Source organism: Erinaceus europaeus, chromosome 3 (assembly GCF_950295315.1).
Source record: "Erinaceus europaeus chromosome 3, mEriEur2.1, whole genome shotgun sequence".
Classification (NCBI taxonomy): domain Eukaryota; kingdom Metazoa; phylum Chordata; class Mammalia; order Eulipotyphla; family Erinaceidae; genus Erinaceus; species Erinaceus europaeus.
In genome coordinates this window covers 79,179,588-79,194,653 of record NC_080164.1, presented here as the reverse complement: position 1 = coordinate 79,194,653, position 15,066 = coordinate 79,179,588, and the positions used below count along the sequence as shown (strand labels likewise).

Sequence of the window (15,066 nt, the reverse complement as noted above, 5' to 3'; positions counted from 1 at the left end):
GGGGGAAAAAATGACCCCAGGGAGTGGTAGATTTCAAGTGCTGGCCCAGATAACAATAAAAGTACATTTAAAAATAATAATAAGAGAGCCGGACAATGGCACAGTGGGTTAAAGATCTAGGTTCATACATAAAGATCTAGGTTCCAGCCCCGTGCTCCCCACATGCAGGGGAGTCGCTTCACAGGTGGTGAAGCAGGTCTGCAGGTGTCTATCTTTCTCTTCCCCTCTCTGTCTTCCCCTCCTCTCTCCATTTCTTTCTGTCCTATCCAACAACAATGATAGCAACAAAAATAATAACTACAACAATAAAAAGGGCAACAAAAGGGAAAATAAATAAATAAATATAAAATTAAAAAATAAAATTATATATTATACATATGGATAAGATTTATCCATATGTTGACTGATAATATAAAACCAAGGAGTATTTCTAGTGGTCCACAGAATTTCTAGATGACTATACAAAATTCATACAAATTCCTTACACTTCTTAAATTAAGTTAGCAATCTTATGCAGGAATATTTCTCTGCAGTACATTGGTTTATTCTTCTGGATTATTAAAAAAAAAGGTTTCTGGCAGAAGATTTCTAAATAAATAGAAAAGAGAAACAAACTTGGAAGGGATGTAATATATATTATCTTTTTAAAGTTCAATAAGACTTAACATCTTTTTTCCAAATATATCTATCAGGTATTTCATTACTTTGTCCTTCTTAATACAAGGATATTTGTAAAACAGCAAATGAATATAAAGATGCCATGTGCTTTTGTTTTTTTTGGAGTTGCAAATTTGAAGTAACATGTAAATCTTAAATCATAAATGCAGACATATTTACAGAAAAAGTTTACATGTTTACAAAAAGTGACTGTACTGAGGAAATCAAGCTGAAAGTCTATACTTATCAAATCAAGATCAGTTTCTTTTATATACTTGCATATCTAGTAAAATATTGAAGACAATCACATAAAGGCTAAAATGTACTTGTCATAGAGTAATGACCTAGACTGAAGACCTCATAGTCATTGCAATGCACACAATAGCACAGCGAATTTGATTTTAAAATGCTGGAATTTTAAAAGGTAGACATATTTTTCTTTAAAGTCACCATTCTTTTGTCTAATTACATTAATCTTGATGAAGTTACATTTCCACCTTATAATTGCTTTTAATTAAAACAGGTTAATAAATTTTCCAGCAGCAACAAAAATAAAGCTCAGTCTATTTTTGATGCTGAAAAAAACGATAATATTCCCTGATACGTAAAACAAGTAAAAATTTAGTCCAGACAAGTCTTAGGAACTACTAGCTGTACAATATTCAGAGAAGCAGCATTTTACTCAGTACCTGCTCTTATTGACTGGAACTCCTTGACATAAACCTTTCAAAATTTATATTATTGAAGAGGGGGGTAAAAAGTGATCCTGTGCCTTTAATTTCCCTTTCTGAGCAAGAGAAGGCTGCACACCACTGACAGGCTCACTTGTTCCCGTCTTTAATGTGCAATCTGTTTTCTCCAGCGGAGGGCACTCAGTGTATCACAAACTCAAGCATTAGCACCAACAAGCTCTGAGCATCATCAGTCTCTGGAAAGCCTTCTGAATTAGACAAGGGCTGCCTCTCAGCACAGCTACAAAACACTTTAAACCTGACCAGCTAAATGGATAAACCTAGCCTGCATAGCTTTTAAACTGGGGTCTCATACAACACAGGAGGCCTACTTGCTTCAAGAACTGAAAAATCCAGAGGATGAATTGCTTTATCTGGGAATGGCAAAAGCCAGCACAATAAGGAATGCCAGGTATTCCGAAGATTTTCTTTCTTCCTTTTTTTTTTTTTTTTCCTCTCTCTTTTTACAGAGAAGTTGGTTACAGAGATGGGCTGTAGCTCTTTTGCACAGATTGCCAATTACTGCTGATGGGTCTCTGGTGAATTACACAATGGTCCTCAGAGCCTAGAGGCCCTCCCCCCTACCCCCCCCCAATGGTTTCCTTTCTCTGCACCCCTCCATACCACCCCATGCTGATTTTTTTCATTTGTGTATATATAATTTTTTTTTCCCTGCCTGTTCTCTCCGGGGAAGTTTGTATGGGGCTACTAGCTCACATGCGGGATCAGAATGGTGTGAATGACAGCCGCACTGTGTCATGAAGGTGGTGGTGGTTTCAGCACCAAAGACCAAATAAGAAGAAAGCTGAGAGAGGGGAAAAACGGTTTTTGGATGACAAAGGATGGGTAAGTGAACTTTTGTTGTTTCCTTCTTAGCAGAGCTGATCCTCTCAGCTAGAGATCCTCAGCCCTCTTTAGCTGATAAAAGACAGGGAAACAGGCAAAAAGCAGCAGCCTCAGAGTTTGCCAATTGACTCATTATAGTTGCTTTTTCATTTTTAGATCATTTTCTTTTTTTGTAGTTTTCTTTTTTCCCCCCAATTTGTAAATGCATAGCATGGACTTAGACTCCAGATTTTTTTTTTTTTTTAAGATCATTTCTACTGTATGCGCACCGCAAGCTGGGGAACTGAGCATGAGATAAATATTGTATTTACTTCTATTTCTTGATAACATTAACCGTGTTTGCATTTCTATTTGCTGTTGGGAAGATTAACACTTTACTGCATGTGTGTAGGGGTGGGGTTGATACTTTATCAGAGGTCGCACAAGGGCTTGTTTTATCTCTGAAGCTGTATCCTGAATACAGCTTCCAAATTTCCAGCAGTCATTTACCAGTCTTATTTTCCCAAATGTGACTGGTCTCCAAGCCCCTACCCCCCACCCCCCACCCCTTTCTTCTGTCTGGGAGAGCTGGGATGTATTTCAATGAGTCTGTAACTGGCAAGAGGACAGAGAACAAGATCAGGTTTCAAACAATTAAAAAATAAAATACTTAACTGTTTGTGTAAAAGCAGAATAATTTTTTTAGATGTGTGGTTTGTCAGATTACCTCTTGGTTAAAAAAAATATGAATATTTAAGAGAAAAAGAAACGGTAGCACAGGATAGTCGTTACCCCCACCAAGCCACCCACACATGCCCACCACTAGGAGATAATAAATCTGTTGATGGGGGGGAAAGAGGTCCCTTAGCATGCAGTAACTTGGAAATTCAGCATAAGTGCCAATAGATTGCAACTTTGTAGATTTTCTGAAGTTAATAGAGATGGGGAGAGGGGGGAAGTCAGTGAGGAATTTGAGCAGGTTTGACTAGTGGGGGAGGGGAGAAGAGTAGTCTGTTGTTTCTCTCCTTGTTTATGCTCCAAATGTCCAAAAGCAATGATGTGAAATAAATGAACAGGAAAAACTAACACTATACATATCATACATAACATGCAAATGTTGATTAAGGATCCAAAAATCTTAACTTTGGTGTGTTCCCGGATAACCAGCAGGTAGGGCTCTTAGGCAGGCTGTCACCTAAGCAGGGGTACCACAGTGAGCAGCTTCTCCTTAAGTGTTGAGAGCATGTATGCTTATTAACACATTGAGGGAACTTCGTGATTTTATTAGTCATCATAACATACTTCTCTGGCTGTCCATACTGGTCTCAATGCCATTTTTTCCAGAGCTTGGATATTGTAATTTCATTATGCAATAAGGATACAGTTTCAGGCAGGGTAAACTTGGGTAATGGTGACAGTTAACTGAAGCACCATTGCCATACCACAGCCTGCTTGCTCAGTTAGAAACAATGTACAAGTATGGGTTTGACTACGTCACATTTTTGCTATTACCACAAAACTTTGTGCTTTTTTCTTTGGGTACTTCTGTTTAAATAAGAAACTAGCCAAGTCTTATTGTCATTAAAATGTTGGCATGGAGTCACAGGCTTTGTGCTGTTCACTGTTGATGTACGCAGGGATTCCTCAACTCAGAAGGTTCTCTTAGTTCTATGACACTGTGGTAATTTGAAAATCAAAGAATAAAACCTAAAGAGCAAATATAGGCTTTAAATGTTAAATATCTTGCCCTTAAATCAGCTGCCCCATTATACCACTAGATGAAGTGCCTATGATATTGGTAAGCTGGTGGCGATTTATGTAATAGTTTTACAATGTATACTTGTCCTCTTTTTAATGTTGTAGGTTTCCATTTAATTACGCAGCTGAGAGGCATGCGAGTGGTGCTAGTGCTACTTCCTACACTGCTGCTTGTTATGCTCACAGGGGCTCAGAGAGCTTGCCCAAAGAACTGCAGATGCGATGGCAAAATTGTGTACTGTGAGTCTCATGCTTTCACAGATATCCCTGAGAACATTTCTGGAGGGTCACAAGGCTTATCATTAAGGTTCAACAGCATTCAGAAACTCAAATCCAATCAGTTTGCTGGTCTTAACCAGCTTATATGGCTTTATCTTGACCATAATTACATTAGCTCAGTGGATGAAGATGCATTTCAAGGGATCCGTAGACTGAAAGAATTAATTTTAAGTTCCAACAAAATTACCTATCTGCACAATAAAACATTTCACCCTGTCCCTAATCTCCGCAACCTGGATCTCTCCTACAATAAACTTCAGACATTACAATCAGAACAATTTAAAGGCCTTCGGAAACTCATCATTTTACACTTGAGGTCTAATTCTTTAAAGACTGTGCCCATAAGAGTTTTTCAAGACTGTCGAAATCTTGACTTTCTGGATTTGGGTTACAATCGTCTCAGAAGCTTGTCACGAAATGCTTTTGCTGGCCTCTTGAAGTTAAAGGAGCTCCACTTAGAGCACAATCAGTTTTCCAAGATCAACTTTGCTCATTTTCCTCGTCTCTTCAACCTACGCTCTATTTACTTGCAGTGGAACAGAATTCGCTCTATCAGCCAAGGTTTGACATGGACTTGGAGTTCCTTACACAACTTGGATTTATCAGGGAATGACATCCAAGGGATTGAGCCTGGCACCTTTAAGTGTCTGCCCAATTTGCAAAAATTGAATTTGGATTCCAACAAGCTTACCAATATCTCACAGGAAACCCTCAATGCATGGATATCATTAATATCCATCACCTTGTCAGGAAATATGTGGGAATGCAGCCGGAGCATTTGCCCTCTATTTTACTGGCTCAAGAACTTCAAAGGAAATAAGGAAAGCACCATGATATGTGCAGGACCTAAACATATCCAGGGTGAAAAGGTTAGTGAGGCAGTGGAAACATACAATATCTGCTCTGAAGTCCAGGTGGCCAACACAGAAAGATCACATCTGGTGCCCCAAACTCCCCAGAAGCCACTGATCTTCCCTAAACCCACCTTCTCCAAACCTGATCCTCCTCAGTCCACCTTTGAAACACCAAGTCCTTCCCCAGCATTTCATATTCCTGGCACAGAGCAAGAATATGAGCACGTTTCTTTTCACAAAATTATTGCAGGAAGTGTGGCTCTCTTTCTCTCAGTGGCCATGATCCTCTTGGTAATCTATGTGTCTTGGAAACGCTATCCAGCCAGCATGAAACAGCTTCAACAACATTCTCTTATGAAGAGACGGCGGAAAAAGGCCAGGGAGTCTGAAAGACAAATGAATTCACCTTTGCAGGAGTATTATGTGGACTACAAGCCTACAAACTCTGAGACCATGGATATATCCGTTAATGGATCTGGGCCCTGCACATATACCATCTCTGGCTCCAGGGAATGTGAGGTATGAACCATGATCCTCCTAAAAGCATTTCTACTGCGGGGAAGGAGAGGTAAATGTTTGAAGCTCTAGAGGTGTCTCTAATCACTAGAAAGATTAATGACCCCTTTGCTTTTGGGTTTTGCTCAGTGTGAAAGGTTACTTAATTAAATTACAACCACCAGGAAACTGACTGTTTTTTTTTTTTTTTTAGTGGTTGAAACTTGAAGGAAGTTCATTCAAGGATGAGATTAAGTTGGAATAAAGCACTATGTTAAAACATCTGTTTTTTTTTTTTTTTTTTTTTTACAGCTTGTATACAGGGGTTGGACTTACAAACACACATACACAGAACTCCTTTCAGTCTGAAACTTATGTCTGGTTCTTGGTGTTTGACTTTTGTAATGGAGTAAATTGAGCACAGAATTTTTATTTTAAAAACTAATTGATTTTACCAAATTCCAGGACATAATGAAGATTTAAACCAAAGAGCAATTTACCCAAGGGTTGATTTTGTTGTAAAGTTTTAGTTTTAATTAAAGCACGCAATAGGAATCTCACAGGGATAACTCATTCCATGTTAATTGCCATTTAGTTACTATACTAGGGTAGAGAATGTCAGAGGCCTACTGTATCATTGTGTTATGTTTAGCAGATGTTTTTGTCTTTATTTTGTTTTTATTTTCCTTCCCTTCTTTCCTTCCTTCTTATTTCTCTTCCTCACTTTATCTCTACCCTCTTTTCCTCTCCCTCTCTTTCCTCCATCCTTCCCTTCCTTCTTTCCTAATTCTCTATATTTCCTCCTTTTAAATTATGCATACATTTTCATATTTGTTTAAGTGTTGGCTATTTGTGTATAATCAGAACCTCACAAACCATATTTTCGCTTTGTCCCCGGTAAATAAGTTAGATCATGATGTTGTGGATGATTTAGGAATAACTTAATGGAAGGGACTGTGTGTCAGTGTTGCTCACATCCTCAAAAGAAGTAATATGTATTCTGTTAAAACTTATCCAAAATCAAATGATACAAATATTAATAAATAAAAAGAGTCTTGAATTCTAGATATCCTCCCTTTCTGTAACGTTATCTTTGAATAAAGGCATTTCATGTTACATTATTTTAATTTTCAAGGGAATTAGTTGAAACCCAGTTTCCAAACATTTGATTGAAAGAATGATTTATAGGCTCATGTATATGAATATAAAAATAGTTTTGTCAATATGGAATACTGGATTTGAATTATTCTTTACTTACTAAAGTTGATACAGAAGTGCAAAATGTAACTGCCAAGTTTTGTTGTTGAAAGAAAGTAATGAAGAGAGGTTGTGTCACCATGTCATCATAGTATCCCATTGAGATGATGAATTTTCAAAGGCGTTTTTAATGATCTTTGCAAAAGTAACTGTAACAGCTGGAAACTATAATTGGTTTCTTGATAACACAAATCTGACTCTTTCCACAGTCCTAAATGAAGATGGTTGATGCAAATGTTTGCAAACAGAGCACTGAGTTTTAAATAATCTTCAACTCAGTATAATTTGGGATATTGAGCTATTTATCTCACAGAGTTACTTTTTCATTTGTTTGTGTAATTGACAATAAGTGAAGTAGTCCCAGACATAAATTTCCTTAAAGAAATGTGTATAGTCAATTGCCCTTAAAAATGAAAGAGAATAAAATATTTTGTATAAAAATAAGTATCACAAAGTTTGATTTTTTTTTCTGTTACAGGCTGGCATTTTACAATATTCATTAATATTAGTAAAACTGGTTCATCATATTTTATTCTAGACTCTTTAAGGTTTGTAATTATTTTAAAGGCTACTTATATAAAAAAGTAAAGGAAATCTGGGTCACTCATTTATTTTCTCTTGACTTATATAGTAGAATAACAATTTCTGTTTATAAGAATCATCAAGGGAAAGCCATTCTTAAAAAAGAAGGAAAAAAATGGTTCTAAAATGTTTTCAGATAACTTAAATTACAAAACATTTTCCCTAAAGACCATAGACATAACATGATAGGAACACACTAATAAACACAGTAGTGATATGTTTTATTCCATAAAAGCTGTGTTTTTCAAAACATTTCATACTATATATTTTGAGTGGTATTTATGTCAGGAAATGACATTATTGGGGATAAATGTGGTTTTAAAGCATTCAACAATGAAATATTTATTTAAATGCTGTAATGAATTTGCTGACTTGACATGCTACTGTTACCAAAATTGATCAGACTCTTATGCTCTAAGAAAAGTAGAAAACATACTATACATATAATTCCATTAACTTCACTAGAAAGGTTGAGGGGTTCAATAAAGCTAGATTTAAATGAATATTAACTTGTTTTGAAACAGAACACACAAAGACCAGAAGATCGGTCACCTAGGAGCACACCTGCCATGTGTATGATCAGGGTTTGAGCCTAGTTTTCTCTGTTCTGTGGTATCTTTCTCAATTACATTATACCTCTCATTTTTATCTAGAAAAGTTAGAGTGACAGAGCAGTGAAACCCTGGTAAACACAAAACTAGTGAACTATTAAATGAAACACAACATATAAAAGTAAATGCTATAATAACTACCCTTTGTGATATATTATGTTATTACAGTTACAGAAGCATATAAGAAAAAGAAAAGGCAATTTTTGCAAATTACTATGAATACTAATGATAGTTTTATGTTACTTCTTTTTACTCCAGAGTAAATTCTCTGATAAAGTAATATTCTCTTAGGGAAAACTTATCTACAGAATTAAAATAGAATAAGGAATGAATTGCTCAAAGTTAGGGATTTAGGACATTGAAGCTACTTTAGGTTTCAGTTTTGTGCTTATTTCAATAAACATGATTTATTAAAATATTTGAAAAATAAAAAATACTATTGATATATTTATAATACATAGGTATATTGATTGTATTCATCATGTAAAAATTTACCCAAGTAAAGCCATACATATTAAATTAGAAAAACTAGCACTAAATGCTATCTAAAATAGTGCCTTGAACAAAATAATCACAATAAATTAATATTTAAATTACCCAACAACTTATATTTAATGTACATAATCTGAGTATACTTGAAGTATTTATTTTTGCCTTTTAATTTTAATTAGAAAAATATTAGGTATGCGATTAGTGTCTGAGATACCACTAACTTATAGTGTGGGGAATAACTTTTGAGTCTGCTTTTAAAAGTTGTAATTTTGAAAAGTTCTGATGTGCTAACAAGTTGAGGAATAGTATTCTATTTAATAGCAATTAAGGTAGTGAAAGTCATATATGAGATGGAGTACATAATCACAAGTAATTAATATGATACATGGCACAATTCGACTAGACGTGTGCATCTCAATTTTACTCTGAATATGTTGAACTGAACCATTTACATTGTCTACATTCAATATATTCTCAAATAAAAGAGAATTTAAAGCCAAAATCAATCAACTTCGCATAAAAACTTAGTTATATTGCTAATGGATAACACTGCAAAAAATTACTTTTGAAAATAAGTTGTAAAAATTGGCATAAATTTAATATAACAAATATATCACACTATCAATTATATTATATTTATATTATTAACTGTATATTATATATTTTTGTGCAACAAAATTTTACACAAGAATTATAAAGAAAACTTGTTTCTTAAACAACAAGAGGACATAGTTTAGTTTGTCTTTTGAAATTAATAAAAAAAAAAAAGGAATTGTTAAATTTTTACCAAAATGAAAACTGTCTCTAAAAAAATTTTCAACCCGAACTGTTTTAAAAGTTAGCTACTTGGGAGTTAGGCGGTAGCGCAGCAGGTTAAGTGCACGTGGCCCAAAGCGCAGGGATTGGCACAAAAGTTAGCTAATTAAAAAAATACAAATCTTCACGATCCCTTAATGCTAACATTATGAAACAGTGGGAGTATAAGTGACATTATAATTGTATATTCCCATATATTTAATATTTTCATACATACAAAATGTATGAATGCATTCATTAAAAAAAGCTGGTATTTTTTTCCTCTCATCTATGAATAAGGTGGTGTAGGTTCTTTCTAACTATTTACATTTATATTTTGAATGTATTAGGTCAGATTCTAGTGAAATAGACATACTTTTGATGCTTTAGATATTGACAGTTGGATTAAATTAAACTAATTTTCAAGAATAAATGCAAATGCTAAAACAGAATTTTTAAAGTATACTCAGTGTCTTTGAGCTTAATTTATACTCTATAAATATAGTTATAGAAAAGAAACTGTATTTTGATGGTTAAATACTACTGTGTTATATTAAAATGTTATAACTGAAACTATCCTTTGTATATTCACATAAAGTATATGTGCGTATATGTTTGTCTGTATATACGTAAGTATGCTTATGTGTTTCCGTAGAGAGAGCATATATCATTTAAAATTATTTTGTGTCCATTATAAATATTATTTTAAAAAACATTAAATTTTCATAATTTAAATTTATTTTAATAGTTACCTTATAGTAAGGCAATCTAGTGTCCTTAGAAACAAAACTTAAATTGAATATGGTTATTTTTACATGATTTTGTATTAATCACTTCATTTCACTGTGGCTATATTATGTCAATTTATATTATTAAGTATCTCTGATAACTACATAGCTGATTATTCCCAAGACTACAGGATAAAATGGAATATGAAGGAAAAAATTAAACTATTAATATTATTATCAATAAGAAAAATAAATAATTTCTTGATTTCTAAATTTTACACATTCAAGCTAGTATCCATATGATTTATTTATGCTTGATGGGAAAATACATAGGACACATACACACATGCAATTAGGCATATTCAAAAATTTATATAGTTTTAAAATTCTGCCAAGTAACTAGTTATTCTGAAAATATTTAACATAATTCTTAGACAAACAAACAAAAAATCTATGATCTCTGTGATCCATTTACAACCTCTTTGTGAACAAAGTTTTCATTAAAATTTGCGAACAGTGGACCAAGGAAATAGCATTATGTCTATGAGAAATAATTTTTATATCTGGGGCTCCAAAGTCCAAAGTTCAGTCATCATAAACCAGAAAGCAGTATTCTAGTAACATAATAATAGTAATAATAGTAACAAAAACAATCAATAAATTGAAATGGTGATAGTAAGGTGACCACTGTCAAAAATGTCTCACTTGCAAATTAAGGAAAGCTTTTTAAATTAAAAATAAAAGGTTCAATTCCTCTGTCCAGAACTTACATTAAACTTTTTGTGGGTAAAATCATAACAACTGATAATTTTCTAAGAACTCAAATTGGAAGTCTATCAATTTAGAAGTGGCTTCTGACACTCCATCCACAATAGTCTACATATGATTCCAGAAAATTTCCTTCTGAAGATGTTTATATATTAAACAAAATCTAGTCATTCAAGTTTTCAGAAATTGCATCCGTGAATAGTTTAATGCTTTGGTCGCTGCTTGGTAATATGACCAATGAGGACAAAGTGACTCATCAGAATTCTCATTTCTCTAGACTTTCATGATTCACCAAATTAAAGTGGAAGAGTAGTGACCTGTATAGCACCGGACACTTGGAGCTTTGAAAAATTGCCATGTCTTCTGATCAGTAAAAAGCATGAAAATGATATTGAATGTTTTAAAAATTAAAATTGCTTTTTATTCTAGAACTATCATTCACTAGGTCAGTTTAATGAAATCACAGTATTCTTGAAAGGAAAGAGAAATTATGAGGATATTTTTTATGCATTTCATAAGCCATTAAAATTTTAGCTATAGCTCAGAGAAAGCTGAGGAAAAAAAAAAAAGCACACAACTTCCAGTAGTATCCAAAGCATTACTTATTTGACAGGCTACTTCAGTACACTTGAAGCTACTCAATTTGTACAAAGTCTATGACTTAGTCACCTGCTCAAAGTGCTTTTAAAAATGGGGGTTGCTTCATAAGCAGTGAAGCAGGACTGCAAGTGTCTATCTATCTTTTTCTCCCCTCTCTGTCTTCTACTCCTCTCTCAATTTCTCTCTGTCCTATCCGACAACTATGACAACAATAATAATAACGATGAGCAACAAAGTGGGAAAAATATCCTCCAGGAGCAGTGGATTCGTAGTGCGGGCACTGAGCCTCAGTGATAACCCTGGAGGCAAATATATATATTTCATTGTCAAGATATAAGGTGTAAACAAATGAAGCTATAAGTAGATTATTTAAGAGCAAGCAAATATAGTATTCTATGAAGCCTATAAAAATAAGGTTGATAAGCTAAATGAATGAGAACTTGATGTACACTAATACAAGTTTAAACTAACATTGAGAAAATTAAGTTGGGGAAAATTCTTCTTCAAAAATTATGAGTAAGCCTACTTATATAAAGCAGTGAATAAAAGCTGATACCAGGCTGGGTATTGGTCACATAGTAAATGATTTCAGAATTAAGTAAAATGATATTTATTATTGTTTGTACATAGAAATCAGTTATTTTTATATTTAGATATCATATAATGGGAATTCTTAATCATGAGTATCGAAACAACTTTGTAATGCAATTCTATTTAAACAGTTTTATACTATTTGACATTCATATTGAAATGTATGCTACACCCGAACAACAGAATAATAAATGTTATACATTTGAATAAACCTTGTTTATTACTAAGATTTTTAGTTCATGTGAGTTGCCTCAAGAGTAAATATTTGGGGAAGACTATACAAAGTTAAAACATCACAAATTTTATCTGCTTTCTTTGTCGTTGCCTCAGTTTACCAAAAGTTATCATTATTAATTTTTTTCTGATTTGGTAGCGCCTGGACTGATATCTTTCAAAAGATTTTGTTGTCTCCTAATCTTCAATCTTTTGTATATTTACTGAATCATCCAACATTAGAATTAGAGGTAATGAGAAGAATCATCTTTTCCTTTTTCTTATTTGTTAATGTAAATCTTACTAGTAGAGGAATGCAAGATACTCTTTTGTTTTGTTTTTATCAAAGCAATGCTACATCCCTCTGGCTTATGGTGATGCCATGTAATTGAAACAGGTTCCAGAGCCCCAGCATGCAAGTTGTTTGAGTAACCTGTATGCTATCTCCTCAGGAAACACTATCATCAGCATTACTATTATTATTATTGTTTTAAAAGGAAATTGTAACTCTAATATCAAAATAATATTTCCCACACCAAGTTATTATTATCATTGTACTTAATATTTCATTGGTTGCAATCTTCAGGTCTTGAGGGACTTAGAAAATCTTACCTGCACTAGAGCTGGGGAGATAACATCATATTCATACAAAAGACTTTCATGTCTGAAATGCTGAGGTCCAGGTCCAATACCAAGCACTTCTATAAACCAGAGCTCTGGTCTTTCTTTTCTTGTCTTTCTCTCCTAGTCATGCTCTCTCTCTCTTTCTCTCTCTCTCTCTCTCTCAAATAAAATATTAAAAAAGAAGAAAACTCATTCTTTTTGAATTACATCTCCAAGTAGAAATACAACAAAATCATGAATTGATCACATTTGAGGGTCATTATTTGAAGGCTAGAACAAGAAGATTTAACTAATTCTGCAGTAGCACATGACATAGAGAATGCTGGAAAATAACTAAAAATCTCCTGTTAAGATCTGGGGGCATAACATAGTGATTATGTAAAAAGATGTTAGTGCTTGAGGGTCTAATGTCCCAGGTTCAATTCCCAGCAGCATTATAAACCAGGGCTAAGCAGTGCTCTACTAAAAAAAATCATTAAAGATCATTTGTTTTGGTGGCCACTGAGGTGGCTCAGTGGTAAAGCTTAAAACTTATTTATGACATTCCTAAGGCTTCTATCCCTGGCATCCTATATATGCTCAGTGGTACTTTGTTTTTGCCCTCTCGTGAAGTATCTCTGTGACTTGAAGTAGGTACGTCTTTTTAAATGTTTTATTTTGGATAACTAGTGTTACTTAATTCATATTCTATAGATTTTCATTTTAGAGGACGGTTGTATCGCCTCTTAAAACTAAGTATCTCCAGATAAAATGTTGGAAATTAGACTAATTTCATTAAAACAAGCATATAGGAACTGTTTCTGAATATAAACTAATGTTTACATTTTTATTTCCTCCTTCCTCAGTTTACATTTACAGAAAAAATCAGTTCTTTCATTTACTCCTGTTGATCTAATTTTGTTTATGGTGCTGTGAATTATTAAACATTGATGAAGTATTTCCTTTAATTGACTTCAGTTATAAACATTTAAACTCATGTCAATCCCTAAGTATACTGGTTGTTTGTCTCAGCATAAACTTAATATTTAATACTTTAAATTGATCATAGCTATTGTAAAATCTTTCCAATTATACTTTAAAAACCCCAAAATCCAGGTTGAGCCCCTGGCTCCATACCTGCAGGGGTGTCGCTTCACAGGCAGTGAAGCAGGTCTTACAGGTGTCTATCTTTCTCTCCCCCTCTGTCTTCGCCTCCTATCTCCATTTCTCTCTGTCCTAAGAAATAAATAAATAAAAACCCAAAAAATAAGAAGTAGAAATTAAATATTTCTGAGTCCATTATAGTACAGAACCCATAGATGAAAAAAATGTTATTTTCTTTTGTGTTTATAGGTCTGTAAAAGTAATAGCAGAAAGGTCAGCCTTGAAGTACATTAGGTTTATGGTCAGACCACAGTATGGACTCAAATTGCATTGGTCCAGTGGTTAGATCAAAAGGTGAATAAAGGGTCTGAGAAATTTCAAACTGACTCACTTTATTTCTGTAATATTAGACAAGTAAATATATATCTGGCCTTTCTATGATGTAATTTTTCCATCTACTGAACAGGGGTAATAACTTTCCAAGTAACTTGTTGAAATGATTAATGAGATACTATTAAAAAAATCCTCTGAAGTCCTCCATAAAAAATATTCTGTGTAAATGAATAATTACTGACCATAAGTACTAGTATCTACTGAAAAAATGAAAAAAATACAATCCGGCTATATTACTTTCATTGTTATTATTAGTTATAATGATGGTTATATTACTCCCTGATGTAGAAACAAGTACTGTGGTTGCATTTTTACTAAAGTGAATAATAAACCTGACCTTTCAGTCCCTTTTTGGAGCTGTAATTTAAGTTGGGTACTAGACACACTAATGTTTAAGTAATACTTCAGGATTTGTAAAATACTCCCTTGGCGGAACATTTTATGCACATTTCAAAGAAAGCAGCACTTAGGAATCTTTTATTGGTTTAACTTTAAATATAATGGGCTTTACAAACAACTTACAGATTTCTAGTTTGGGTAATTATTGTTCTTCAGTTTGTTATCTTGACAAATTGGGACATTTCTAATTTTCTCATATTACAAATAGAGAGTTCTTATTTTTGCATAAATACATTATATTATATAATTCATTTTTTTTGTCCCATTACCTATGTTTTAAAGTGAAATACATTTTCTTTCTTTTGTTTCTTTTTTCTATAGATTAACTCCT

The 15,066-nt window shown here is 33.5% G+C and overlaps 1 protein-coding gene across 2 annotated transcripts in view; it reads left to right on the top strand.

Annotated features, from left to right (window-relative positions):
• Nucleotides 1-1,531: 1,531 nt before the first annotated feature.
• LRRTM4 (leucine rich repeat transmembrane neuronal 4) overlaps nucleotides 1,532-15,066 on the top strand; it is an 839,426-nt gene continuing 825,891 nt past the window's right edge. Inside the window, exons 1-2 of one of the 2 annotated variants that reach the window (XM_007531182.3) lie at nucleotides 1,532-1,800; nucleotides 4,077-5,623. In XM_007531182.3, coding sequence (XP_007531244.2) covers nucleotides 1,794-1,800; nucleotides 4,077-5,623 — 1,554 coding nt within the window. In that variant the 5' untranslated portion in view covers nucleotides 1,532-1,793. Of the gene's footprint in view, nucleotides 2,235-4,076; nucleotides 5,624-15,066 lie in introns of both variants that reach the window. The other variant, XM_007531181.3, reaches the window with a different exon arrangement.